General features: G+C 55.0%; 2 protein-coding genes across 2 annotated transcripts; one reads left to right on the forward strand and one right to left on the reverse strand.

Annotated features, from left to right (window-relative positions):
• The first annotated feature begins 342 nt into the window (after positions 1 to 342).
• Positions 343 to 17,634, forward strand: SLC4A8 (solute carrier family 4 member 8). Its single transcript, XM_040581178.1, has 25 exons — positions 343 to 494; positions 5,604 to 5,685; positions 6,335 to 6,469; positions 6,849 to 6,984; positions 7,199 to 7,359; positions 8,285 to 8,473; positions 8,671 to 8,759; positions 8,881 to 9,038; positions 9,366 to 9,453; positions 9,933 to 10,079; positions 10,230 to 10,318; positions 10,820 to 10,994; positions 11,170 to 11,303; positions 11,926 to 12,171; positions 12,273 to 12,378; positions 12,734 to 12,895; positions 13,577 to 13,690; positions 14,045 to 14,206; positions 14,718 to 14,969; positions 15,487 to 15,555; positions 15,649 to 15,822; positions 15,922 to 16,059; positions 16,437 to 16,537; positions 16,923 to 17,026; positions 17,277 to 17,634. Exons 1-24 carry the CDS (start codon positions 450 to 452, stop codon positions 17,008 to 17,010), a joined length of 3,240 nt encoding a protein of 1,079 aa, XP_040437112.1. The 5' UTR covers positions 343 to 449; the 3' UTR covers positions 17,011 to 17,026; positions 17,277 to 17,634.
• A 3,694-nt stretch (positions 17,635 to 21,328) lies between these two features.
• On the reverse strand, positions 21,329 to 22,485 carry LOC121081882 (exendin-3-like). Its single transcript, XM_040581190.1, has 3 exons — positions 22,385 to 22,485; positions 21,524 to 21,676; positions 21,329 to 21,404 (listed from the first exon to the last, which is right to left on the reverse strand). Exons 1-3 carry the CDS (start codon positions 22,483 to 22,485, stop codon positions 21,329 to 21,331), a joined length of 330 nt encoding a protein of 109 aa, XP_040437124.1.
• Between the last annotated feature and the right edge of the window lie 4,574 nt (positions 22,486 to 27,059).

Below are 27,059 nucleotides of genomic sequence, written 5' to 3' on the forward strand. Positions count from 1 at the left end.
GGGAGATGCTGAAGGGGATGCTGGAGGAAATCCAGGGGTGCTGCTGGAGGGGACTGAGGGGTGCTGCCGGGGGGCAGATGCTGGAGGGGATGCTGGAGGGGGGTGCTGCTGGGGGGGGTGATGCTGGTGGGCCCCGCGGGCGATGATTCCGGAGGGGGCCGCTCAGGTGCTGGAGGGGACGGGGCGGGGGGGGGGGGATGCTGGCGGGGGGGGGGTGATGCTGGCGGGGGGCTGCCGAAGCGGGGCCGCAGCACCCCCACCGGGCGCTGCCCCCCGGCCCCCCCGGCCCTGCCTCCTCCCCCCGCCCGCCGCCTCCTCCCGGCCTGGGCGGGGTTTGGCCCCGGCGCCGGGAGATGGTGGAGCCGGTGTGAGCGGCACCGGGGCGGCAGCCGGCTGCGGCCCCCCTGGCCCCAGCCCCGGGGGGGTGCCCGGCCCCCCCCGGCCCAGCCATGCCCGCCGGCAGCAACGAGCCCGACGGGATCCTCAGCTACCAGGTGGGCGGCGGCGGCGGGGGGGGATGCCCGGTACCCCGGGGCGGGCCGGGGCGGCCGGAGGATGCTCCGTGGCTGCTCACTGCGGCATTTCCGATGGGGGGGGGGGACGGGGGACGGGACAGGGGGAGCAGGTGGGGGGGGTGCCTGGGGGAGACAAGGTGTCTGCAAGGGGGGGTGCACGGGGGGGGCTGTGAGGGGCGTGCGAAGGTGGGTGAAGGCCATCTGCGGGGGGGGGGGGGGTAAGGGGGGCGGTATTTCTCTGTAAAATGGGGTGCTGGGGGGTGCACGGGGTTGCCAGGCCTCTGAAGGGGAGTGTGAGGCATCAGCAAGGCATCTGCAAGGTGGGGGGGTGGGGGCGCAAAGCGGGGGGACGAGGGGTGCTCAAGGTGGGTGCAGGAGTGATGTGAGGAGGGGACGAAGGCACCTGCGTGTTGGGGGGCCTCCCTGACCGGCCCCCCTTGTCCCTTCGGTGTGACCCCCCGGTGATGCTGCAGGCCCTCGGAGGGGGGGACAAAGGGGGCTCAGCTGTTGTCCCCACCAGAGGCTTGCATGGATGCAGCTGGTGCCGGGGTGCAGGCAGGAGGCGGCTGGGTGGTCCCCCCTCTTTCAGCATCTCCTTGTCCTGGGGAGGGCTTGTCCGACTGGCCGCTGCACCCATGGGACCCAGCTGGAGGAGCTGCTCTCAGTGGCAAATGAGAGGTGGGGGAATCAATTAATCTGCCCTGAAATTACAGCTTATGGGGAAGACTGGAAGGAATTTACATGCTCCTCAGGAAGGAGTGACAGTCATGTCCTGGTGATGCTCGGCCATGAGGTGTGTTCCCCGGCCACAGCCCCACTTTGGGGCTCTGGAGACCTGTCCCCTCCCATGGCAAGCACCCGGGTCCAGTCTCTGTCACGGGTCAAAGCCTGTCCCAGGAGCTGGGGGACGTTGCTGGCCACCACCATAGCAAAGGACGGAGCCACAGGGATGGTGGCTTCATCCGGGCAGGGTGGAGATGGAGAGGGGCAAGGAGGGAGTGTCCTGCTCCGCCACCAAAGCAGTCTCCAGTTTGGTCCGTGTTACCCTCATCCCATAATAACAGTGGGATCAGTTTTATTAATTACACTGCAGGTGAGATTAGTTACATTAATCCTCCCCCTCACTGCCAGGGGCCGGTTCTCCTTGCATGCAATGGGGTGAGGGGGCTGGGACGTGAGGTTGGCCAGCTCACACGATGCTTTCGGCTTCCCCCGGCACCAGGAGGACTTAGAGCCAGACCTGAACTTCTGCTTTGTGCTTTTACTCGTCCTCAATTACACCAAAGCTTCCCCAGGGAAAGATTTTTCTTTCTTAACCAGAGGAGCTGCACTGAGACAGGTAAACTGAGGCAGGACACTCAAACCCCCTCTCCTGCTGGGACAAAAATATCACAGCAAAGTAATATTTTGGAGAAGTTTTCTTGAGATGGATGTGGGGAGAGGATGCACCGAGCTCATGACACCAAGGGCTTCACTGCAGCCGTGTCGATACAGGCTTTCCTCCTTTGTGCCCGTGATTTGTGATTTCATTTTTACAAGCCATAATTACTTTCAGCCTCCCAACAAAACCAGCTTCAAAGCAGCCAGCCGGAGCTTTGCGCTTAGAAAACAGTGAAGGGGAACAACTCTGGCTGCTCCAAAACTCAAAAGGGAGCGATGCAAAGCTCGGCGTCCCCTTTCCCAGCCCAGCTTCGACCATTTGCTGTTTTCTAGGCACCTGTCAGCAGTGGAGAAGGATGGAGAGGGAAGGCAAAGCATCTGCGAGTGCTGGTAGCCATCCTGGGATGCGGTAACTTGCTTTCTGGAGGCATCTCTCCTTCCTGCTCCATCCCATCCCACCCCAAGCCCATGGGTCCGCAGCCCTGCAGGTCTATTAAATACTTAAGTCCTCCAGCAATTTCCTCCGTGAAATAACCCCTCCGAGCCCACTTGAGTGGCCTAAGCAGAACTGAGAGTTTTAGGCAGAGCTGTTGCCTTCGGCGGCATCGCCGTGCAAGGCTTGCCACCATTTCGGGGGTGCTGCAATGGCCAGGGAGGGGCGGTGGGATGCTCAGAGCATCTCACCCTGGATCCAGAGGGGCCCACTTGTACCGTTTCCTCCTATTTTTGCTCCTGAAGCTTTAATACTAAAGCAGTGGGGATCCGAGCTTGGATCATGACGGGATTTTAACTGATTAGACCTCGGTGTCACCTTCCTTCGCCGTGTTATTTTACACCCAGTGTCGCCTTTCAGGGCAAGCCAGGCAGTTAACCTTTGTGCTGAGCGGCGATGGGGAGGAAGTTCATTAGAGCAAATGATTTTATAGGATGGAAACGACAGATTAGCTCAGCTTGGAAAATAAAGTAGAGCTGGAGGGAGCGAAGAGTGTCAGACCTATCGCTGCTCTGGACATTTCCGTACCGTGCCAGGACTTGGTTTGGCTGATGAGGATTTATTGGAACACCAAAGGGGTGGAGGCCGTGCCAAAGCCAGATCTTCCTGAAACGCCCTGATTTTTTGCTGGAAATTTTGATGAACGTGAGTGCCACCCCATAATGGTTATGACATTTCATAACCATATGACATTTCATCCCTCACTTGTATTGTGATAGCGTGTGCTTTTTCATACGCACTAATGCTGCTTTCGCCCCAGCAGGATGTGGCATTTACAAACCATTTCTCTATTCCGGGTAGTTTTTGCTCAAAAAAGAGCTGGTTTCTCCCCATCCACTAAGTTTTCCAAGTGGGAAGAGTCTCGAGGTGCTTGGCTTTGTGTAACTGCCTGGATCCGCGTCACAGACGCTGGCTGCAGAACGGTCCCTTGTTGTGTCTCTGGAGTTGGGGTGCACTGACCTCCCCTCGGTGGGGGCTGCCCCTGTGTCCCAGGGGGCTCTGACCCCCTGACGGACCTGGAGGTTCAATTATCCCCCAAAACTGGTGACGGAAGTGAGGATGAACTGGAATGGGGGTTACAAAAAGACACTTCTGGAAGAGTTACAGGTAGCACGGCCAGGGCTCTGCTGAGGGGCTGAGCATCCCCCCCAAAAGTGGGAAAAGTCTTCCCAAAATCCAATCGGCGTTTCCCCTGAGCGCGGAAGGACGCGCAGGGGGAGATGCTCTGTGCTGAGGAGGGCTGTGGGGGGCAGGTTCAGCATCACTGGTTGGAGCACGGAGGCAAAACAGTTTCTAGGAGAGAAGGAGACTTTCCCCATGTCACACACAAGGCGTCTAAAAGCTGCGACTCCCAAATTGCTTCGTTTATTCCCACTCTGACAGCCACATAATGCGCTCCAGCTTGCGATTTTATTTAAACGGCTATTTTATTCAAATTGCCATTTCAAGAGGTTTTATTAAGCCCTTTCATCCTGTTCCTTGGCCAAGGTTGGGGTTTGGGTTTTTTTTTGGCAAATCCAGAGGGGAGCGAGATGGGTTGCTAAGAAGGGAGGGAGGCTGGCGGAGGCTGCGATCAGAGAGAGGACTGGAAAGCCACAGGCGCGCGATAATCCAGCTGCTGAGTAATGTGGGCGAATGCCGGGAGCTGCTGGGGAGGGAGCAACAAGTCGGCTCTGAAATTAGTACGCGTGGACCAGCAAACTCATTTCCAGACAGGAGCGTTTCTTCCTCTCACTTGTCAAATGAACTGGTGACGTGGAGGCGTGTGCTTTCCCGAGCACCGCTGCTGCGTGGCTGCAGGTGATGCTCCTCAGGCGAAGCAGTAATTTGGGGGATGAAAAGCCGCCTTCACGTTAGCGTTTGCAGCTTAAATCATAATAAGTTGTTTATTCTCTATATTTTCATAAGTCTCCATAGGTAATGCTTCATTATTAGTACAATGGGCAGCGCAGTATTTGTGGTTTTCCTTGAAAATCACAGCGCTGGTTGTTGTGGGCTGCTCCCCAGTGCACGGTGCAGCTCTTGCTTCCAGCATTTCATCCAACAGCCCTTTCGGTTCCCCCTTTTTCTGGGTATTTTGCTCTTCTTCAAACTTCGCTTTCAGAAATGGAGCCACTGGGTGCGCATCTCGGCGCATATTTTGGTTGGGTTAGTTTCTGGTGGCTGTGATGACGGCCATGGGCTTGCAAAGATGAACCTCAGCAATTCAATAGTCCCAAACTTTCCCCTTCGTGCCTTTAATAGAGGAATAATTTGAAAATCAGTGAAAACTAAAGCGTGTCTGGGCACCGTGGAGTTTTTCTCTGCATGGGTAACAGGTTTTTGGGTTTCTTGGATTAGTTACTGTCCACGCAGGCAAGGCAGAAGGAATGAAGCATTGGCAGCATATTTTCTTTAGTATTTTAAGCAATTGATAGCAATTAGAAGCGCAGCCTGAAGAGGGGAAGAGAGGTATCGGGAGTCTCCAGGTGGCCCTTCTTCAAGCCGCAGGGTTTGTTGAATGCAGCAGTGCTGGTGATGCCCTTCGCTGCCCTGGTGGCAAGGGGAAAAGAGAAGCAAAAAGACTTATTTCTGTTTGCTGCTGTTGTTCTCCTTCGGCTTTTAAGGCACAAATGCTCTTCAGGGAGTGCCGGCAGTGGAATTTCAGGCGAGGAGGGCATTGCTCTCAGCCCTTGGCTTTCTCAAGGAGAAAAATGACGATTTCTGTGGAAAGCGCCTTGTTTGCACCAAGGGAAGCCCAAGCCTCGTTGGGCTGAGGATGACGCTTCTCCTTCGGGGGCCTTTGGAGGGTGTTGGTGGCCACGTCCGGTGGCCAAGTGCCATCTAGTGAGTCCTGCAGGTATCACGTCTGGAGGCTGAAACTTGCTGAGATCAAAAGTGCAGGTTTTTGTGTGTTTTTTTTTTTTTTTTTTTTTTTTTTTTTTTTCCCCCCCCCCAGTTTGTTTTGGTTTTGGTCTTTTTTTTGCCTGAAGCACTCATCCCTCTCCTCCTGTAGTAACTATTTCCAGAATCACGCTGTAGACAACACAGGTGATGTTATAGGCTGGTTTGTTTGGGCACAGGAAGAAAAAAAACCTGCTACAAGCCCATGTTCTTAGGGCTGTGCCTGCAGAGGAGTGATGCTCACGGACGCAGGGGTGGATGGTGGCTGGGAGGATGGAAGGGAGCTCTGCACAGCCAGCCCCAACCTTCACCTTCTTCTCATTGCTGAGCAGAGACACGACGAAGAGGCGGTGATTGACCAGGGAAGAACGAGCAATGTTGTCAATATTCACTACGAGAAGGAGGAGCTGGAAGGTGAGTCCCTGCTGAGATCCTGGTGGAGGGACCAGCAGCCCAGCGCGTCTCCCCATTGCGCAGCGTCCCTGACACGTCCCTTGCTCAGTGCCACATCATGTGCACCAAAACGTGCCGTGCTTCCAAATAAAGCAGCACAACTATTTTCACATTTATTAGTATCACGGCTTTTGAAACAGAGGCAGAAAGTCCCCCCAGAGGCCATGGTGTGAGTTTTAGCCACGGGGCTGGATAATTCACGTCTTGTTGTCTCACAGGGACTGCTCCTGGCTTGGGGAGGTCGGGAGAATAATTTGATGGCTGCGGACGTGGGGCTGTGAAATTTTGGTGTTTTGTTCCGGAGTTCATTATCATGGCACCGATTTGATCTTCTCCTGTCACCTGGTGCCGTACAGAGATTTTGAACGGAATTACCTTCTGTCGCTGCTTAATGAGCAAGCCTGAGTGCTGTCCAGCCAAAGCTGGAATTGGAGAAGTGGTTTGATACTGCCAGGGCATTTTTAGATGGCCCAGAGCCATCACTTGTTTTTGCTTTCTTGTAGCAAAGCTCAAGTGAAATAGACTTGGAAATAAGGAAAAAAAATTAACGGGCGTCTGCGTCGACCACATCCACGATACTGAGTGCAATGCAAATGCCGCTTTTTTGCAGGACATCGGACCCTGTACGTGGGTGTGCGGATGCCGCTGGTGAGGCAGAGCCACCGGCATCACCGACCCCACAGCCAGAAGCATCGGAAACGGGAACGGGAGAAGGAGTCTGCCCCAACAGAGCAGGGATACCACTGTAAGTCCCGCCATGGCATTTGCTAAACTCCTTGGGGCCACGTGGGTGCTGGGGTCTTCTGCAAGCAGGTCCCTGTGGCCAGGGTGTGTGGCTTGCTGTTCTGCCCAGGGAAAGTGGGTTTGTAAATTTGGGGTCATCTTCCTTAGAGGGATCCTGGCTTTAGGAATGGAAATGCGGGGCACGAAAGCAGCCCATCCTTAGCAGAGGTGGAGTAGATCCTTCTCTGTGGCTGTGTGCAAGCCCGGACAGACCCCCGGGAGAGGGGCCAGCCCAGTATCCCTGGCTGACCTGGTGCCGACCCGATGCCCACTTCGCACACGAGTGCGACAGGCTGTATTCGGGCATGGTAACGGGACCGGACTTTGTCTTCTGCCCCCAGACACCCCGTCCCAGAGGGTGCAGTTCATCCTCGGGACCGAGGAGGACGAGCAGCACGTCCCTCATGACTTGTTCACCGAGCTGGATGAGATCTGCATGAAAGAGGGCAAAGATGCCGAGTGGAAGGAGACGGCCAGGTAAATCCCTGCTGCTGGCTGTGGTGGGAGAGGAGTCCCCACGCTGGCAGTGCCTGTGGGCTCTGCCTTCTGCTCTCCGGCACACAAAGCTTTTGCACCCACCGGTGCCGATGTGAGGAGCCTCTTTCTCTTGCCACCCCATAGCTCTGTCAAAGGGGCTGCAGAGCTGAGGCTGTTTTCTTGCAATGGAGCTGATCGCACCCGATGTCCGCAGGTGGCTGAAGTTTGAGGAGGACGTGGAAGACGGCGGCGAGCGCTGGAGCAAGCCCTACGTGGCCACGCTGTCCTTGCACAGCCTCTTTGAGCTGAGGAGCTGCCTCATCAACGGGACGGTGCTGCTGGACATCTGCGCCAACAGCATCGAAGAGATTGCCGGTATCGTGGGCGCTGCATCGCTTTGGGAACAGCCGAGCTTGGCTCGCCACAGTGCCCTTCACTCCTGAACCAAACCCTGCCCTGCTGGCGGGTCCTTCTCCAGAAGTCCCACTGTGTTTTTAAGTCGTGACTTGGTTTTGGGTGTACACTGGGTGTGCAGTAGTCGCACCAGCTTTTTCTTCCAATATGGGATCCTTCTGAAAGCCATCTGTGTGGTTAGAGAAGCGGTTAGAGAATATTCTCCAGCCAAAAAGGACTGTCTGTCAGGGCTTAGCTCTCAGAAACACGGAGTCTGCCTAAGAGCTGAACCTCATAAAATCAGCTATTTATCACAAGCCATTTCCTCATGTTCTTTTTTTTTTTTTTTTTTTTTTTTTTTCTTTTCCCTTAATGTCCAGGAATTAAGAGATTTAAAGACAGATTTTATCTGGCAGATGACCAAACAGAGTATTTCTGTGGGGAAGAGAATTGAAATAATTGAAAAAGCAGCTTTGGAGAAATTATCTTTGTCTGGCAGGTCTCCATTCAGCCCTTTCAAGGACTGGAGAAGTAGGAGCCGTTCATAGCACGTTTCTCCCTGGGCTCAGCAATTTGCAGTCAATCGGCCAAGGAAACTCTGGGAAAGCCTGTGCTATCGAGTGCTTAGGGCTCGGTTAAATGTGTAGAGTCAGACAGAAAGGCCAGACAGGGCAAGAAAATTGCATTATTTAGAATGGGAAATAATTATCTTAGCGGAATGATGAATAAACACTTTGATGATGGCTTTTAGCAAAAGGCAATTCCTGCTTTCGCTGCAAAGGCTGAACTGTGTTAAAATGCCCTGGCGTTAGGACCACCTGCGTGGCACAGCCATTGCTGGGGGCTTTGGGGCCGGGTCTTGGGGGGGTTTCTGCTCTGACGGCTTCATTTGCCTTTGCCATCCCAGATATGATCCTGGGCCAGCAAGAGCAGTCCGCGGAATTTGACGAGCACATGCGGGCAAGAGTTCGAGATGTCCTTTTGAAGAAGCATCACCATCAGAACGAGAAGAAAAGAAACAACCTTCTCCCCATTGTCCGCTCATTTGCTGATGTGAGCAAGAAGCAGTCAGACCTGCACCTCCTCGACAGGCCAGGTCAGGGTTCCTGGAGGGTTTGGCACCAGGTGAGGGTTCCTGGAGGGTTGGGCACCAGGAGAGGGTTTCTGCCGGGCTTTGGCACCAGGTGAAGGTTTCTGCTGGGCTTTGGCCCCATTAGACTTGTCCTGGCAAAGGAGAAGTGTCCCAGCTGGTCCTTGCCTGTCTTTCTGAGTGTCTTTTCTTTTTCCTACCAGCCCAAACGCTCACCCCTCATCCTTCTCCCACCACGGCAGAAGCTAAAAATGGGGTGAACCACGAGACCAACATAACGGATTTAAGCAAGGTGAGACACTCGTAGCTTTCTTATGCCGCTTGGGCCAGATTTGCTGTTGCAGACTTGGCTGGAGAGGGTGCTGTGGGCTTTGCCTTCGGGTAAGGGCCTGAAAATTGCGTGTCGTGCCCAGGCGGAGCTGCACTTCATGAAGAAAATTCCCACCGGGGCTGAAGCGTCCAACGTGCTCGTGGGAAACCTGGATTTCCTTCACCAGCCCATCGTGGCGTTTGTCCGCCTGACCCCGGCTGTCCTCCTCTCGGGCATGACGGAAGTTCCCATCCCAACCAGGTCTGAACGAGAAGCACAAAGTTTTGATTTGAAGAAAAACTAACAACACAACTCCTATTTGCGCGCCTCTGGCGTCGTCCCGCTCCCACCTCCTTTCCTTTGTTCCTCCCTTCCCTGCTGTGTCTTTCATACCCATTGGCCAATTTTACGGGAAGTTGGCCCAAAAATTAAATTTGCGATCGGTTTTGATGCATTTCAAAGTCATTGCGGAGTCGGTGAGCCTCCGTGTCCCCTCTTGTGCTCCGGCCTGGGAGCTCCCGGTGGTTTCCTTGGGTTCTCTTTGAGCAAGGACACGTTCTTCTGCCTCATTTTGTTTTTCTTGCCCAGGTTCCTGTTTGTTTTGCTGGGACCAGAAGGAAAAGCCCACCAGTACCATGAGATTGGCAGGGCCATGGCTACTATCATGACAGATGAGGTGCGACGAGATAAGAGATATGAATAATTTCTTCACCTCTCCTGTCTCTCTAGTAGCAAGAAGAGCTGTAGCTGTCCCAGCCACCTGCAGCTCTCCAAGTACCCTCCCTTTGCACCCCAAAGCGAGCGGGTGGATTTGCACCACCCCACATCCTGGAGGCTGAAATCCCCCCCGCGATGCATCCTGCGCCTCGTCCTTCTCCCCGGGGTCCCCAGCGCACTGTCCCCAGTGGTGGCATGGCCAGGGCCAGTACACCTTCTCCTCTTTAAGCAAAAGGCTGCGCTGTGCCATGGGGGATGGGGGCCTCGTGGAGGAGATAACTACAAGGACCACATTGCAGGTTTTTGCTTTTGGGGGAATATTTCCTGACATTCCCAGCGGGAAACGGGGAAATTCTCTTGCATTTAGCCAAGAGCTTATTGCACTGATAGGACATCGGAGATGGGTTGTCCTCTGACCACGCTGTCTCCTCTCGGCAGGTTTTTCATGACGTTGCTTATAAAGCCAAGAACCGGGCTGACCTTGTGGCTGGTGTGGACGAGTTCCTGGATCAGGTCACGGTCTTGCCGCCAGGAGAGTGGGATCCATCAATCCGAATCGAGCCCCCCAAAAACGTCCCTTCGCAGGTGGGTGCTGCGACGGAGGGCGGTGCAAGGGGGACGGGCAGGATGGCAGCCCAGATCCACAAGGTCCCAGTTTGACACAGTACCCAGACCAGAAGGAAAAGAAGCTGGTGGTTACCAACACACACCTCCAGCTCACTTCCATTTGAACAGGAGAAACGGAAGATACCAGGAGCTCTCGATGACCGCGCGCACAGCAAGCCGGAGAAGCACAGCGGCCCTGAACTGGAGCGGACGGGAAGGTGTGAGCTTTCATAGTTCGGGGATTTTTCTCTTTGCCTCTCAAATCTGAGCATGCCCTTTCTCTTCTAGCAGGGCCTGGGGCTGCGTGGGTGCCGTGAAGGGGCTCCACAGCACCAGCGTGGTCCCCTGGGCTGGGCGGGTGGGAGGTGGGGGCAGCCAGGCTCAGCCGCAGCATCGTTGCACGCAGGTGTTCTGGATTTGGGTGGCGGCAGATGCATAAATACCTCCAAGACGGAGTTCTGCTGCTTCTCACAGCGAGGGGCTGCTGCAGTAAGAGGGGATGGGCTCTCAGCTTGGGTCCTTTTTCTTTCTGTTGGAGATGGTGGGGTTTTTTTGTGTGCCTGGGTGCCCAGGGGCCACGCCGTGGGGTGAAGGCAAGTGCCGCTTCTCAGCAAGGGCAGTTGTTCCTCTCGGCTTGTGGTTGCCCTTCTGCAGCAAAGCAAACTCCACGTGCTCTTCCAGGAGACGAGCCTACAGATGTTTTATTTCCCTTCCTCCAGGCTCTTTGGGGGTTTGGTCCTGGATGTGAAGCGGAAAGCCCCATGGTTCTGGAGTGACTTTCGGGATGGTCTGAGCCTGCAGTGCCTGGCATCCTTCCTCTTCCTCTACTGTGCCTGCATGTCCCCTGTCATCACCTTTGGGGGGCTGCTGGGGGAGGCAACCAACGGCCACATAGTGAGCACCTCTCTCTGTTGGGTGGCATGGGGGAGGATAAAAATAATGGAAAAGGCCTTGCTGCAGTGACTTTGCTTTGGATTTTTGGGGGGCTTTTTTTTTGTGGTTTTTTTTTTTTGTTTCCCCCAGTGGCTAGTGATTTCTTTCCTCACCGCTGCCTCTCTTCCCCGGGCAGAGTGCCATGGAGTCGCTGCTGGGTGCATCCATGACCGGCGTGGTGTATTCCCTCTTTGCCGGGCAACCTCTCACCATCCTTGGCAGCACCGGACCCGTCCTTGTGTTTGAGAAGATCCTCTACAAATTTTGCAAGTAAGGCTGGGCGCTGCGAGAGCCTTTCAGTAGAAGGCAGTGATGGAGAAAAGATGTTTTTCCTAGTGGTAGTTGTTAGAGTGGTCTTCTGTGTCCTGGGCATCGCATGCTGCTGCTTTAGCATGTGATACGGTGCAAGAGCCCTGGGTCTCCGAAGGATGGGTGGGATTGTTTGGGGATTTTAAGGTTCAAGTGAAGCAGTGGGAGCAGGAGGAGGAACCACAGGGATGTGGAGTCCCGAGGTGGGCTGCACAAGGACGAGGAGGTGATCCCCTCTGGTTTGGGAATGAGGGAAAACCAGCTGGTCTTGATGGTAGGGCATCAGGGTGGTCCTGATGATCCATCAGGGAGACCACCTTCCCCAAGAGGGACCTGACCTCAGTTAGCCTCCAAGGCGTTAACTCAAGAGAATTGTTCAATAATGATAATGAAATATGGGCCTCTCTGGTGGCCCCCACCCCGCACCACAGCCCTGGGGCGGTCTGTAGTAGCACGTGGAAAGTGCTTTTACCACGCGCAGCCTTGACACGCTCGGAAATGGCTCCCCGTTTTCCCCGAAGGCAGGCAGGGCTCAGAGCCTCTTGCTGGTCTTTCCACCCTTTGTTCTGGTTTGGTTTCCCAGGGAGTACACGCTCTCCTATCTCTCCCTGCGGGCGTGCATCGGGCTGTGGACTGCCTTCTTCTGCATCGTGCTGGTGGCCACCGACGCCAGCTCTTTGGTGTGCTACATCACCCGCTTCACCGAAGAAGCCTTTGCCTCCCTCATCTGCATCATCTTCATCTACGAGGCGCTAGAGAAGCTGAGTCACCTGCGAGAGACCTACCCTGTGCACATGCACAGCAAGCTTGACTTCCTCACCACCTACTAGTGGGTTTTTCCCCCTAAAATGCCGCTGCCCCTTGGCAGGAGCTCAGGGCTGCACCTCCATCGCCTTTCCCTTACCCCTCTCTTGACCTCTCTCCTCCCAGCTGTAAGTGCGAGGCACCAACTCATCCCAGCAACGACACCCTGCGTTTCTGGGACAGCAACAAGATCGATGTGTCTGGCATCACCTGGGAAAATCTCACGGTGTCTGTAAGTGCCCCGAGCCACCGCTTCCTCGCGCTGCGGCCGCGGGGTGCACGAGCGTTTGCGTGGTGCAAAAGCCAGAGCCCTTCAGGTGATGATGGGCTTCCAACCGTGCCAGCGCTGCTCTGAAAAGTCATTGCTAAATGTAACGTGTGGTGGTAACCCGCTTGGTCCCGCGAAGGAGAGAGTCTGCCTTGTCCAGTCCGCCTTGTCCCCAGCATCACTGGGATGTAACTGTCCTTCTGGAAGCAGCAGGCCCAAGGTCATGGCCCTTGGAGCAGGATCCTCAGAAGCCCCCGGTTATCGAGGCTGTCTTGCTGCTCGCGCGCTGCCATTGTGTCCTGACGCTCTGTTTCTCCAGGAATGCCGGCATCTGCGTGGTGAGTTTCAAGGACCTGCCTGTGGACACAACGGCCCCTACGCGCCTAACGTCCTCTTCTGGTGCTGCATCCTCTTCTTCTCCACCTTCGTCCTGTCGAGCTTATTGAAGAAGTTCAAGACCAGCCGCTACTTCCCAACCAAAGTAGGTGGAAGATGGTGGCCAGCAGCCGTGTCCACGCTCACTTCCCAAGGTGGCTTTCCTGGAGCACTGAGCAGTATTTGCCACCACTTGGTCAAGCTGGGGAACGTTGACGTTGAAGGCCAAGCGCTCCTTCAGCCTGGATGGCCCTCGCGCGTTCCCGAGAGCGCAGCGTGACTGTCGCAGTTCCCACCTGCCCCGCGACCTGCCCCAGAGGGCACTTTTTCCTTGGGCAATGGGAAATCGGGCCCTCCAAAGTTTGGTGGTCTGGTCGGGGTTTTTCTCCCACCTTCTCTGCGTTATGTGCTCAAGTTGCCTTCGATGAGGAGCTGCACAAACCCCGCTACTTCTTCCTCTTGGGGAACAAATGATGCCGTGGTGCCTTACCCCCATTTTAGCTGAGTGTGGCTGTGGTGGCAGACATCTGTTTTCCTTTTTTTAAATTTTTTTTTTAAGGTTGTTTTTAGAAAAACCTCTTTCAACCTAAGAAAACTTCCTTTGTGGCCTGGCAGCAGATCTCACAGGACAAATGCAGCAACAGTGTGTAACCAAGGGATCTGGCTGCACGTCCTCAGGGTGGTGGGGTTGTTACCCAGCCCTAACATCCCTGATGTCCCAAGCTCTTCCGTCTCCCATCATGGCCCTGTTTGTGATGCCCCTTTCCGCTCTGCTTTCTTGCCCCAGGTACGGTCCATGGTGAGTGACTTTGCGGTTTTCCTCACCATCGTCATCATGGTGCTCATTGACTTTGCGATTGGGATCCCGTCACCGAAGCTCCACGTCCCCCATATGTTCAAGGTAACGGGGTGTTTTGGCATGGTGGAGCTGTTTTCAGTCCTTGGGGGTGCCACAAGGTGATGCTGGGGCAGGACAGGGCTGAGTCTGGAGGAGATGGTGCTGGTGTGACCATCTCCTCTTCCAGCTCCAAGGGCCTCGTTTCCTCCTGGAAATGAGGAGATGGCCCCAACAGTAGATACCTATGGGAGAAGTATCTGCCGGTGCTTGCAAAGAGGACGCTGGCGCTGATGAACCCCAGGGAGAGACCGAGATGAAGGCAGGGCTGGGAGGTGCCCTGACATGGGGGTGCAGAAAATGACCCCTACCCCAGGCCAAAGCAGCAGAGATGCCGCTGATGCGTGTGCTTTGTTGCAGCCGACCAGAGACGACCGCGGGTGGTTCATCAACCCCATAGGACCGAACCCATGGTGGACGGTGTTGGCCGCGCTGATCCCAGCTCTGCTGTGCACCATCTTGATATTCATGGACCAGCAGATCACGGCTGTGATTGTGAACAGGAAGGAGCACAGGCTGAAGGTAAGGGGCTGCAAGAGATGACCCTGTCCCCAACCCGGTGCGGGCTGCACGTATGGGGAGAAGCTGCTATTCCAGCTGCTTTGTGAGGGCATTGCTCCGGGGCAGGCTGCTCCCCGGGGTTAATGGTGGCAGAGGGAGCTAAAGGCAGGGGAGCTCTGAGGAGCAATCTTTTGGAGGAGCAAATGAATCTTAGAGCAACATGGAAGAGCGTTTTTTGTTTTAAAATGTCAGCAGCAGCTGGGGGAACAAAACACTTGGAGCTGCCAGGGATAATGCAAGTGGATGAAATTTCCTTATGAATGGAAAACCCCGGTCTCTCTGTCCGAGCTCCTGCCAGATTGTCATGCAAGGTGCTTGCACAAAGACTGGATAGATCCGGGTTTGTTTCCCATTCTTGTTTTACATCTCCAAGAAGTTGGCTTGGCGCTCAAGTAGGGTTTGAATGTGACTTGTGATGTTATCCCTGCTCCTGTGCCGTGGGATGCTCTGCTGCTTGTTTTGCTCCCCGCAGAAAGGATGTGGGTACCACCTGGACCTTTTCATGGTGGCTGTGATGCTGGGGGTGTGCTCCGTGATGGGGCTGCCCTGGTTTGTGGCTGCGACCGTCCTGTCCATCACCCACGTGAACAGCCTCAAAGTAGAGTCTGACTGCTCGGCTCCAGGAGAACAACCCAAGTTTTTGGGGATACGAGAGCAGAGGGTCACTGGCTTGATGATCTTCGTGCTCATGGGCTGCTCGGTCTTCTTCACTTCTGTGTTGAAGGTAAGAGGAGAAGGCAAAATGCCCAACACCCGCGAGAGTTTTGGAGGTTATACGGAGCTAGTCCCCTTTGGAGCAGTGGAGCGGAGGAGGTGGTGATCCCAGCGCTTGGGGCTTGACCCACGGTGGGACCAGCTCAGTTATGCTTTCCAGCACCCGTCTGTGCTCCTCCCAGAGAGTCATCTCATCTCTGGGCTCAAAGTAGGCGCGTTGCGTTTGCGTGTTGCTGCAAGAGGACGTAGAAATGTTTTTCTACCGTCGCATGGGTGAAATTGCCTATTTTCCTCCTACCTGTCTGGAAAATAGGATTATTCTGATGAAGTGTAGCTCAAAACTTCAGCCTAAAGCAGAGCTTTAGCTCACTGGCACAAACCTAATCCATGATGGTTACAGTCCGGCACATCTGGAGCCCTGTGGGAACTGGAAAGCTTTAGGCAGTCTTAGGCGGTGCCTGTAGAAAGCAGTGGTGATACTGACAGCGCAATTTAAACCAACAGCTTATTGCCTTCTTTTTTCCCAGTTTATACCAATGCCTGTGCTTTATGGTGTCTTCCTCTACATGGGCGTATCGTCGCTCAGAGGAATTCAGGTACGGCCTTGTTGACAGCATGCAGCGTGTCCGCTCCCTGCTATTTCTTCTCCACGGCAGCAGGAAACAAGCAGCATCACTTTTATTTTGCAGTTCTTCGATCGCTTGAAGCTGTTTTGGATGCCAGCAAAACACCAGCCAGATTTCATCTACCTGCGGCACGTCCCCTTGCGAAAGGTGCATCTCTTCACCGTGATCCAGCTGATCTGCCTCGTCCTGCTCTGGGCCATCAAGGCATCCCGTGCCGCCATCATCTTTCCCATGATGGTAAGCGCTGGGGCTGCTGGGCGTCGGGATGCTTGCGGCATTGGAGTGAGGTGTAGCATCACCTCTGGCCTCACCGTATCTCCCCTTTTATTCGGGAAGGTGCTGGCTCTCGTTTTTGTCCGGAAAGTGATGGATCTCTGCTTCTCGAAGCGAGAGCTCAGTTTTCTGGATGACCTTATGCCAGAAAGCAAGAAGAAGAAGTTGGATGATGCCAAAAATGAAGCCAAAGAAGAAGAGGTAACACTTGCTGGGGCTGGACGCCTCCCTTGGGCTGTGAGATTTGCTTGTTTCTGTCGTGGTTTGTCTTTAAAAAATGTTGGGGGAAGATCGGAAGGAAATAGAAATAGATCCTAATAGCCAGGATCCCACCTCGTAACCATCTTTTCTGAAATTAGCGGTGAGCTGAACGCTTGAATCGAGGTGTGATTTTTCAAACGAGCCTTATGATGAAGACGGTGATTAGTGTTATGATGGAAAGCTTTGCTCCCAGTAGTGTTTTTACACGGCTGCCCCATGTCAGGAGGAGAGGGCAGGATGCAATGTGTTTACGGGGTGTTTCGTTGATCTCCACTTTGATCAAAGACACAGAACTTGATTTGTCCCTTCTTGGGCAGGAGTCCCAGAAGATGATGGAAGCTGCTGCTGCTGCAAATTCAGTTCAGCTGAAACTGGGGAAGACCAGCGACTCTGCTATCCCAAAGCCAAGCAGTGACAGGTAAAGCCTCGCCAAGTGCCAGGACCCTTGGCAAGATGAGTTTGGCCAGGTTTCTCCACTTGCATCTTTACTGAGGAACCCACAGAAACCAGCAGTCGGCTTGGGTGGAAAAGTTTTTACGGGCAGGGCTGCAGGAGGTGAACGCAGGGCTCAGACCCCAAGCAGAGCGGCCGCAGGATTTGTGTTTGACCCCAGTAAGAGCCTTTGCACAGAGCTGCTGCTCTGCAGCTCTCAGGCTTATCCCCCAAAATGCCTTGTCCAGCAAAACCTCCTGCGCTTCCGTGGAGCGTCGGCACTCTGGGCCCCCCTGTTCTTGCTGATGCTAATGCACTTGGTGGCATCAGTTCCCGTAATCGTGGAGTGATATGCAAACTATTTATTGCAGGGCTGATCCTTCAGAGATTAATATCTCCGATGAGATGGCAAAAACGACCGTATGGAAGGCTCTCACTATGAACACGGAAACACTCTGAATCCAGGAGGAAACAGGTAAAGGATGGCATGTGACCGTAACAATGCTCCTCTGCAAGCAGTGGTACATGCCTGTGGTTTTCCTGTGCTTTGGCCAGCAGTGCTGGGAGCAGGCAGCAAGTACCACGGCACGCAAACCGGCTCCTCTCTGCTGGATGGTCCCTTGGACAGGGCTGGATCAGCTGCAGCTGGCACATCTTCCACTGACGATGCTCTTTTTTTTTTTTTTTTTTTTTTTTTTTTCTCCCTGTCCTGTTTTTCTGTTTAGGAGCCTTGACTTTGAAGGAGAGGAGTGAGAATGTGACTCAGGGATGTGCCAACGCAGACACGGGGAGTGATGGCTTATTTTCCGTTGGAGGATTCCCATTAAAGCCATGCAGATGTTTTCAATTGTCCTTGGTGTGCTTCAGGCATTCAGTATCTCTAGACCAGCAAACTGAGGTGCACATCACAGTCAGTGGGAGTTCGGTGTTGTTAAGCCTCCGTGTGTACGTGTGTGTGTTGTTGCAGTTTTGTAGTGGTAGAGGGACTGCTACCGCTTTATCATTCAGTGCTATTTTTTTAATATCTAATTCCTCCTCTCCTTTCTCATTTTTCAAAATATAAACTCTGACTGTACAAAATAATTGTATCTGATGCGTTGATCCGCTTTCTTCTTCATTACCAAGTCTTTGGTCTGGTTTGGGGTCCTTGCTTTAATATACTCTTAGGTCTCTCAGTGAGGTGATGCCCTCCGTTGTGGGGCAGCGTAGGGAGGGTCTGAGCAGCTGGGCTAAAGCAAAGGAAGAGCATTTGCTCTGTGCTCCAGTTTCGCACTGGTTTGCTTTGGGTGGGTTTTTTTTTTGTTTTGTTTTTGTGGGGGTTGTTTTGTGTTCGGGTTTTTTTTTTGTTGTTGTTTGTTTGGGGTTTTTTTGTTTTTTGTTTTTTTTTTGTTGCTTTGGCTCTGCCACCAGCCTGGAAGTGGCAAATGCCGAAATGCCACCTTCTTGTCCCCTAGCTGTGTCAGGGAGCGCTTAAAATCCAACACCTTGAATAGACTGTATGGTCGTGGGAGCGGCCGAGTGGGACCTGGGGCTTTGCCCCTGGGCTGCCTCCTCCATCCTTCCTCCACTTTCCTTTCTTTTGTATCGCTGGGACTTGTGTCTTTTTGTTTACTTTTGTCCTTGCAAAGTCCCTTCTCTTGCAGGGTAGGATGAACCGGGAGGAAAGCGGGAAGGTGCCTTTTCCTGCCCCCTTTCCTTGCTGCCTTGCAGGAAGAAACTGTTGAGCAGAGATGGGTTTTGCACACTCTGCATTTTGGGGGTGTGTGTGTTGGGCTGTGGTGTCACCACACGCACTATGTGGTCGAGTTGGGTGGCCGTGGAGCCGGGAGGAGAGGACAAAGCAGGCAAAAAAAGTCCCTTTGCAGCCCTCTACCTTGCTGTGGGCTCAGCACATGGTCCAGGTTCTCCCCTGCCCAGCTGGGAGGGGGGTGCACGACCCCCTCCTGCCATCAGCGTGTCCCATCTGCTGCAGGACCCTTTTTGGAGGGTTGGTTTGATGTGCAGCAGCGAGGGGTTGCACCTTGGGAAGGGAAAGAAAAGATGAAATTGCTCGGTCAGCATGAGAGCGGCAGGTCACCCAGCAGGGCAAACCCCACACTGCTCTCGGGGGGGGGGGGGGGGGGGGGGGGGGGGGGGGGGGAGGGTCTGCAGAGCTGTAGTTTGACTGTCAGAGGAGGAAACTATTTTGAGGCGTTTTAGCCCTTTAAAAAGGAGGGGAGGAGGGGAAAAAAGGCTTGGGGGAAGGGAGCGGGCAGAGCCTGGGCTTTCTCGGTGGTCGCCCTCCCTCCTGCGCCTGGCTCCGAGCTGCTGCCTCCGCCCCGGGGAAGGGTCCCGCTGGGAGGAGATCCCTGATCCCCCCGCCGCTGGGAAATCCACTTGAGTTCCCATGGAGGGACAGGCACGAAGGCAGCGACCTGCCGGGGGGGTGCTGGGTGGTCGTGGTCCCAGTCCTGCCCCTCAGACGCACTGGCTGGGCTTCACTACAGACAGCTTTGCTTTTCCCTTTTATTTTGTTTTTCCCTGTGGAAGAGAGGAGGGCTGGGGGCTGCGCTCCCCCCCGGGGGCTGGGGGCTGCTCTTGCCCCCGGGTGGCTGGGGGCTGCGTTCCCCCCCGAGGGCTGGGGCTGGGGGCTGCGTTCCCCCCCGAGGGCTGGGGCTGGGGGCTGCGCTCCCCCCCGGGGGCTGGGGGCTGCGTTCCCCCCCGGGGGCTGGGGGCTGCGCTCCCCCCCGAGGGCTGGGGCTGGGGGCTGCGCTCCCCCCCGAGGGCTGGGGCTGGGGGCTGCGCTCCCCCCCGGGGGGCTGGGGCTGGGGGCTGCGTTCCCCCCCGGGGGCTGGGGGCTGCACTCCCCCCCGAGGGCTGGGGGCTGCACTCCCCCTCGGGGGGCTGGGGGCTGCACTCCCCCCCGGGGGTTGCGCTCCCCCCCGAGGGCTGGGGCTGGGGCTGGGGGCTGCACTCCCCCCCGGGGGTTGCGCTCCCCCCCCGAGGGCTGGGGCTGGGGGCTGCACTCCCCCCGGGGGCTGGGGCCGTGTTCATCACGTGCCAGGCGCCCCCCTGCAAGGAAGGGGGTTCAATGCGGCGCCGGGGTGCGGGTCTGCGCGGGTGGACATCGCCCCTGGGCTCAGGGGGCTGCGACCGGGGGGCAGCTGCCTGGGCAGGTCCTTGCTGGAAAAGCAAACGAGGGTCCTCGGGGTGCCCCAGTGCGGCTGTCCCTGCCCGGTGAGGCTCTGGGTTTGCTGGGTGCAGGGCTGGTGTGTTTCTTCACGCGTTGCAGTTCCGTCAGGACCTGCGCCGAGGTCTTGCTTAGTGACTCTGGGCCACCTAAAAGGTCGCTGGAAGCCCCCAGCCCCCGGGCCAGCTGTGGGTGCTGCAGCTGCCTGCCACCTTTACACCCCATAAACCCGTGGGTGGCTCCTGATTTTGTGCCGTTTCCATATTTCCTTGTGTGGAGGAAATTTCTACGGCGAGAAGCTCTCTCAGAAGTGTTCCTGGAGTTGCTTTAGGACTAAAAAAATAAAATAATTTTTGGAGTGACCTGGACTGCTTTAGTTGGCAGCAACCCCCCTTCCCATGGCTGTGGGATGGGTGTTGGGTGTTTTCCTCCTCTTGGAAGCCTTAAAACAGCTCCCCAAATCTCCCATTGGCCCTTCAAAAAAGTTTCCTAAAATGAAGTGCTGGCAGTCCTTAAGCAGGGGGAAAAGTTTTGAAAAGGTAAGATATAAGATGCTGGTACGTATATCTTATTTTAATTATTCTTTTCATTTTACCCTGGTGTGTTATCTGTAGAAATACAGGAAATGCTTTTGTTTCGGAGATGCTGGAATATATTTATTTTATTGTAAGAGATGATCTAGTTTGGAAACGCTCTGTGTTGTCACAAACATCCTAATTGCCCTTTTCCCTAAAACGCGAGGAATTGAGAGAAAAACGGCACCTGAGCCAAGGAAGGGTTCGGAGCCTGGGACCCGCGGCTCGTGGGATCCCAATGGGATGGTTGGAACAGTTGGAGATGTCAGGAACCAGCTGCTAGATTGATTTATTTTTACGGAAAGCTGCAGGATCCGCAGTGCTGCGGGAGCAGTTAGAGTGAAAATGAATCCGCAGGAATCCGGGTTTGAAGGGAAGGCTGATCCCTGGTGCAGACATTAGGAGGTGACTGGGAAACACCGAAGGGGTTAACGTGGCTTCGAGTGATGGATAAACCTTGCTGTTGGTGGAGGGGTCCCACATCCCCAGGCTGATGGTGCTGGAAAGCGAATGCCTTGATTTGCCGTTTAATTGTACCTAAAACCCAAAAACCAAACAGCTTCATGGAGTAGAAACTTCCTCCTGAAATCACTTCAGGGGCTTTTAAACCGTGATGGTGATTTGCTCATTAGCAAAAGAGCAGCCGCTTTACTTTGACAAGACCAAACCGTGGTATATTATCTCCTATAAATGTAAATGATCCCACCGTGTTAATGCTGCAATGAAATGTAAAAGCGCAGTGAGAACAAAACAGCCTCATGCAACGTTATACAATTAAATCCCCCCAAAATAGCTTAATTTTCTTGGTTTTATTTTATTGCAGGTAAACACTGGAGGATCCGCGTGAGCCAGTTAAAATGAGAAGCAGCATCAGGTGTGGGGAACCGCACTCTGCCTTTGCACCAAACCCACTGGTGTGTGGTTATATTTTAAAATTTAATTTAAAATTAACTCATTTTATAAAATTAAAAGTTAATTTAAAATTAACTCATTTATTTGGTTTTAATTGGCCACGTTTGCTATTTAGGATGACTTACGCCAGCAGTGGGAACATGGCTGGGAAGGGCATGCTGCGGGGCTCCTCCTTCAGGTACCTCTTCTTAGAGCCACTGAAAATAAGAAAACTCCCAGGAGAAAACTAAAACTGCACTGCTGGTTGGGATCAGGGGCTCGTGGCGTGGTGGGAGGTGGTTTCCCAGTGTAGTCCCATCCCCCTCTCCCCTTTTACCTGTAGCGCTTGGTGTTGATGAGCCAGTGCACGAAGTCCTTGGCCTTCATCTTGTCCAGGTAGCGGGTGAAGTCGCTGGTGAAGGTGCCTTCCGAGTGCCGCTTGAGGTTGGACGCGAAGCTTTGGGCGCTTTGGGATTCGTACGAGTGCCACCTGCTCGGGAGAGAGGGACGGGGGGGGGAAAAACGTGGTATAATGCACGTCGTGCAACCCTGCACCCCACCTGCATGAGGTCCCCAGGGCAGGGGCTGCGTCCTGCAAAGTGCTTTATTGTGTGGAGCATCCTCCAGAAAAGCTGTAAGAACACGTGAAAATAATTTGCAGTTTCAGAGGGGTCTGCCAAGCCTGGCCAGGGTGGTTCCTGACATCAGCTCTATGCAATGTCCTATCCCATATTATTTGCCCTGCATCCTGCTCAGCTGCAGTGGGTTTGTGCCTCTGCCTTACTCCCTGCTTCCCGCTCCTGAGAGGGAGTTTGGTGCTTCCCTGAGGTTTAGATCAACTCCAGGATGGAGAGCTGGTGCTGAGGTTCATGGCAGAAAGTACCCAAAGGGTTTTCCTCCCATGTGGCCGCTGGCGTGGAGTGGGGCTCAGCACCGTGCCCACAGCATTGCCCTGCCCTGTCTGGTCTGACACAGCTGAGAAATCTTGGGGGGGGAGGGGGTGGGGGTGGTGTGTGTGGTGGCAGCATCCCTGTGTGTGCTGGTAGAGAGCCTGGAGGGAGCTTGTCCAGATAAATACGAAGGAAACAGGAACGTTGCAATAGTGAGGCTGTCCCAGCGGTGGGAGAGCCAGCAGCGATGGGGGGGGAGGAGGCTGAGCTGCTCCCACAGCCCACCCTGTGCCGGCAGCGCCCCATACCTGGACATGTCACCCAAGTCCTTGGGGCCCATCTGCCACGCTGCCGGGATCAGCACGGCAAACACCAGCCCGGAGAGGTACAGCCACCGGACCATCGGCATGGGTCTTCCTAGAGAAGGCAGAAGTCGAGATAGAAATGTCCGGGGCTGTGGTTGCCACTGATGCCCCAGCCCGTGCGGGAGCCCTGGCAGCATGGCACGGGACAGATCCAGCATGAGACAACCTCCTTCCCAGGTGTCCCGGCAGCATTTTGATGAGCGCGTGTGAAAATAGCATCCTCACAATTACCCGCTGGCACGTCTGCCCGTTGCTTAGGCGCAGGCACACAGCCGCCAAAGGGGTTTGTGTAATCTAAAGAAATAATTCTTTGCAGTAAAAACTTTATCACAAAGCTCCCCTTTTCTGTCTAGGAGCAATATTTCTGTCTTGAGCTTATCGCCAGAGTGCTGGAGAACTTTCCCCACCGTTAGCTGCTCAGAAAAGCAGCTTCCAGAAGAGTTGCTTGATTAGAATTTTACATTTCTTATCTTTGCTGGCTGCCTTAGGAGTTCAGGGGGAGTAAAACGCCACCCCCCACCCTTTATTTGCTGAAAATCAGACTTTTTGTGGCCTATCACCAAGCACTTCATTACTCTGGTTTGATTTCTTCAGAAATTAGTAAAGAAGGGAGGAAAAGGCACTTACCTTCTGCCAAGACAACCGTTCCCCTAAAAGCAAGATCCTATTTTCCTCCTCCCAGCTGGTTGTGCCTAAACTCTTCTCCTTACCAGTGCTTTTAAGCTTGTTAGCAGGATGCTAAGAGCTGACGGGTAGGTCATCGGTACCCCTGGTTTTAGTTGGATGGGTCATTATGAATCATTACAGGATTTTTTAAGTGGAGCTGTTGCAAAAAATATCGTTGTTGCCGTATTTTTCAGCTTACGCCTTCAGCGAGGTGGTTGGTTTTTTTTGTTGTTGTTGTTGTTGCTGTTTCTCTTATCTTTTCTATTTTTTAACACTCCTTGGACCAAAGGAGTGACCTGTTGGTTTCCTCCTTTCAGGTGAGATGGCCTCTTAGTGCCACAGTGCATCTTGCACGGAGAAATTATTTCTCTGCCCTTTCAAACGCCTTGGGTTTGAGTTAAAAAGCATTTAGAAAAAAAGCCTCAGCAAAGGTGTAAAAGAAGCACTTGGGTACCCAAGCCCTTGCTGCTGCTTCCTGCATGGTAAAATTTGGGTTACAGCTCATCAGCTGGGCAGACACCACTTTTGATCCAAGCCCGGTTGTGTCCCCCGAGGCCAGATCTGAAATTGGGGCCATTCACCACCGTTTCTTCGATTTGGGGTTGACAGGAGGCACCGTGGGTGGCCGCCGATCTGGGTCAGCGCTTTCCCTGTGGGACATCCAGGCTCAGCCCAGGAGCTAGAGGAACAGCTGGGACTCATCAGGCCAAGGACAACACTTTTGCAGGGGCATCTCCTGGGAACTTGGGCTCATTTTTTAAAATCTTTGAGGCCAGCAAAGGGAAAAAGGCTTGAGAAGAGCAAAACTGAGGGTCGCCCTAAAGAACCAGATCTGGCCCTGGAGAAGAGGGTGCTGGCAGCCCTGGGTGGACATGGAGCAAACCCCTCAGGTCCCTGGAGGTTCTGGGAGGTCAGGTGAGCTTTTGAGGGCTCATCATTCAGAGGACTGATGGCAGGCTGTGTTTCTGGAGCAGTTTTGGGGTATCTGGGGAGCTCTTGGCTGAGGAACGTCTATGGTTCAGTGCTCGGGGGGCTAAATGTGCCCTTTTCACGGCAGCATGGTTGATGGGCAGAGCAAAGCAAGTCTTAGGAAGCTGATCCGTGCTTCTCCCTCACCCAGCACCAGCCACCAGAAGAGAGACAAGGCTCAAAGTCCTGATTTTCTGCCCTTTACTGTCCTCTTCTCCTGAGACCTTTCTTCTTGTGGTTGTGTAATTATTATTATTCTACCAAAGAGATTTCTGTAATTATTGTCACTGTCAAAATGTGGCTGGTGTTGAGGGGACAGTCATCTTGAAGAGCCTTTTAATTAGGTCCAACAATGGCCTTACAAGAAAGCCTGACATCAGAGGAGGAAGGTATGAGATTAATTAGCTCAACCTTCGGAGGAGAGGTTCGGATCTCCTACCCATCACTTGGATGAGATATTTATTAGTGCCACCAAATTAGCTCATGATGACAGTGTTTGTGATATCCCCCTGGCCCAGGAAAACAGATGAGCTATCTGCAGCGGTGGGGGGCTCGAGGGAAGAGAAATTCAGCTCAGCCAGTGCAGTGCTTGTCGGTCGCTTCGTGGTTTTCTTAGTGGTGGCTCCCAGCGACGGAGTCGGTTGGAGAGATGTCCTACAGAACACTTTCTCTGCTGTCCACGGGTGATTTTCACCGGCCCATTGGGACGCGGTGGTCTCCCCTTCCTAAGTGTCCTCTGTGGTCTTCCATCTGGGTTGAGTTGCTGGTGGCTCTCCCACCCTGGAGGACTGCACATGGGGGCACGAATGTGTGTTTTAAGATGCACACGCAGGTTTTTGTTCCATTTTATGACTTGGAGAGGTTTTCGTGGACAGTAGGTGGCAGCCTTCCTCTGCCCATCCTTCCTCTGCCTGCCCTTCCTCTGCCTGCCCTTCCTCTGCCCATCCTTCCTCTGCCTGCCCTTCCTCTGCCTGCCCTTCCTCTGCCTGCCCTTCCTCTGCCTGCCCTTCCTCTGCCCATCCTTCCTCTGCCCTTCCTCTGCCTGCCCTTCCTCTGCCCATCCTTCCTCTGCCTGCCCTTCCTCTGCCCATCCTTCCTCTGCCCTTCCTCTGCCCATCCTTCCTCTGCCTGCCCTTCCTCTGCCCATCCTTCCTCTGCCCTTCCTCTGCCCTTCCTCTGCCTGCCCTTCCTCTGCCCGTCCTTCCTCTGCCCGTCCTTCCTCTGCCCGTCCTTCCTCTGCCCGCCCTTCCTCTGCCCTTCCTCTGCCCGTCCTTCCTCTGCCCGTCCTTCCTCTGCCCGTCCTTCCTCTGCCCGCCCTTCCTCTGCCCGCCCTTCCTCTGCCCTTCCTCTGCCCGTCCTTCCTCTGCCCATCCTTCCTCTGCCTGCCCTTCCTCTGCCTGCCCTTCCTCTGCCCATCCTTCCTCTGCCTGCCCTTCCTCTGCCCATCCTTCCTCTGCCCTTCCTCTGCCCATCCTTCCTCTGCCTGCCCTTCCTCTGCCCATCCTTCCTCTGCCCTTCCTCTGCCCGCCCTTCCTCTGCCTGCCCTTCCTCTGCCCGTCCTTCCTCTGCCCGTCCTTCCTCTGCCCGCCCTTCCTCTGCCCTTCCTCTGCCCGTCCTTCCTCTGCCCGTCCTTCCTCTGCCCGCCCTTCCTCTGCCCGCCCTTCCTCTGCCCGTCCTTCCTCTGCCCGCCCTTCCTCTGCCCGTCCTACCTCTGCCCGCCCTTCCTCTGCCCGTCCTTCCTCTGCCCGCCCTTCCTCTGCCCGCCCTTCCTCTGCCCGCCCTTCCTCTGCCCGCCCTTCCTCTGCCCTTCCTCTGCCCGTCCTTCCTCTGCCCTTCCTCTGCCCGCCCTTCCTCTGCCCGTCCTTCCTCTGCCCGTCCTTCCTCTGCCCTTCCTCTGCCCATCCTTCCTCTGCCCTTCCTCTGCCCGCCCTTCCTCTGCCCGCCCTTCCTCTGCCCGCCCTTCCTCTGCCCGCCCTACCTCTGCCCGTCCTTCCTCTGCCCGTCCTTCCTCTGCCCGTCCTTCCTCTGCCCGTCCTTCCTCTGCCCGTCCTTCCTCTGCCCGTCCTTCCTCTGCCCTTCCTCTGCCCGCCCTTCCTCTGCCCGTCCTTCCTCTGCCCGTCCTTCCTCTGCCCTTCCTCTGCCCGCCCTTCCTCTGCCCGCCCTACCTCTGCCCGTCCTTCCTCTGCCCGTCCTTCCTCTGCCCGTCCTTCCTCTGCCCATCCTTCCTCTGCCCGTCCTTCCTCTGCCCGTCCTTCCTCTGCCCTTCCTCTGCCCGTCCTTCCTCTGCCCGCCCTTCCTCTGCCCGTCCTTCCTCTGCCCTTCCTCTGCCCGTCCTTCCTCTGCCCGCCCTTCCTCTGCCCGTCCTTCAGCGGCCTCATCGCTGGGCAGCTCCCGAAACGCCCGGTCTGTCCCTGCAAGGACCGAAGTGATGTGATACCCTTCTCTTGAAGGATGGAAGAACCCAGGCTGGGGGATGCTGGTGGTGGCAGCACAGTGGTACCACTGCCAAGCTGGCTTTGGTTCCAGTCCTTGCTCTGTGTGCATCTTTGGAGAAGCACCTTTGAGGGCACAGGAGCATCCTGTGCTGATGGAGCATGGACCAAACATGGACCAAAGAAGTTGATACGGGAAGGCTCATGAATTGTACTCCATCTCCACCAGCCCTCAGATAAACTCATCCATACCCTGTCCGACTTTTGGTGCATTGTCCCATTAAGTCCCACCAGGAGCAGCTGTGTGGCCGACCTGCCCACCTCTGCGTCCTGGGCTCTGTAAGCATGGGGAGAGGCAGGAGGAGCCAGGCTGCTCCGGTGGGGATGGTGGCACAATGGCCGTGCTGGGCTGTCCGAAATCAGGCTGTAAACGAGATGAGTTTGTGCTTAAGCCTGCTCTTAAATTATAACACAGACCTGCTGAGCCCCATTCTGCCAGCAGCCGGTCTGAGGCCATTCTGCTGCATTTCTGACCTGCTGAGCACCATTCT

This window comes from Falco naumanni, assembly GCF_017639655.2.
Source record: "Falco naumanni isolate bFalNau1 chromosome 20 unlocalized genomic scaffold, bFalNau1.pat SUPER_20_unloc_1, whole genome shotgun sequence".
Classification (NCBI taxonomy): Eukaryota; Metazoa; Chordata; class Aves; order Falconiformes; family Falconidae; genus Falco; species Falco naumanni.

Bases quoted from the DNA above. Each gene is read 5' to 3' on its own strand.
- SLC4A8 (XM_040581178.1), top strand. From the start codon at position 450: ATGCCCGCCGGCAGCAACGAGCCCGACGGGATCCTCAGCTACCAG. The intron at 5,686-6,334 runs GTGAGTCCCTGC...GCTTTTTTGCAG, and splicing joins CGAGAAGGAGGAGCTGGAAG to GACATCGGACCCTGTACGTG. The intron at 9,454-9,932 runs GTGCGACGAGAT...TCCTCTCGGCAG, and splicing joins CTACTATCATGACAGATGAG to GTTTTTCATGACGTTGCTTA.
- LOC121081882 (XM_040581190.1), bottom strand. From the start codon at position 22,485: ATGCCGATGGTCCGGTGGCTGTACCTCTCCGGGCTGGTGTTTGCCGTG. The intron at 21,677-22,384 runs GTATGGGGCGCT...TCTCCCGAGCAG, and splicing joins GACTTGGGTGACATGTCCAG to GTGGCACTCGTACGAATCCC. The intron at 21,405-21,523 runs GTAAAAGGGGAG...TCTTATTTTCAG, and splicing joins ATCAACACCAAGCGCTACAG to TGGCTCTAAGAAGAGGTACC.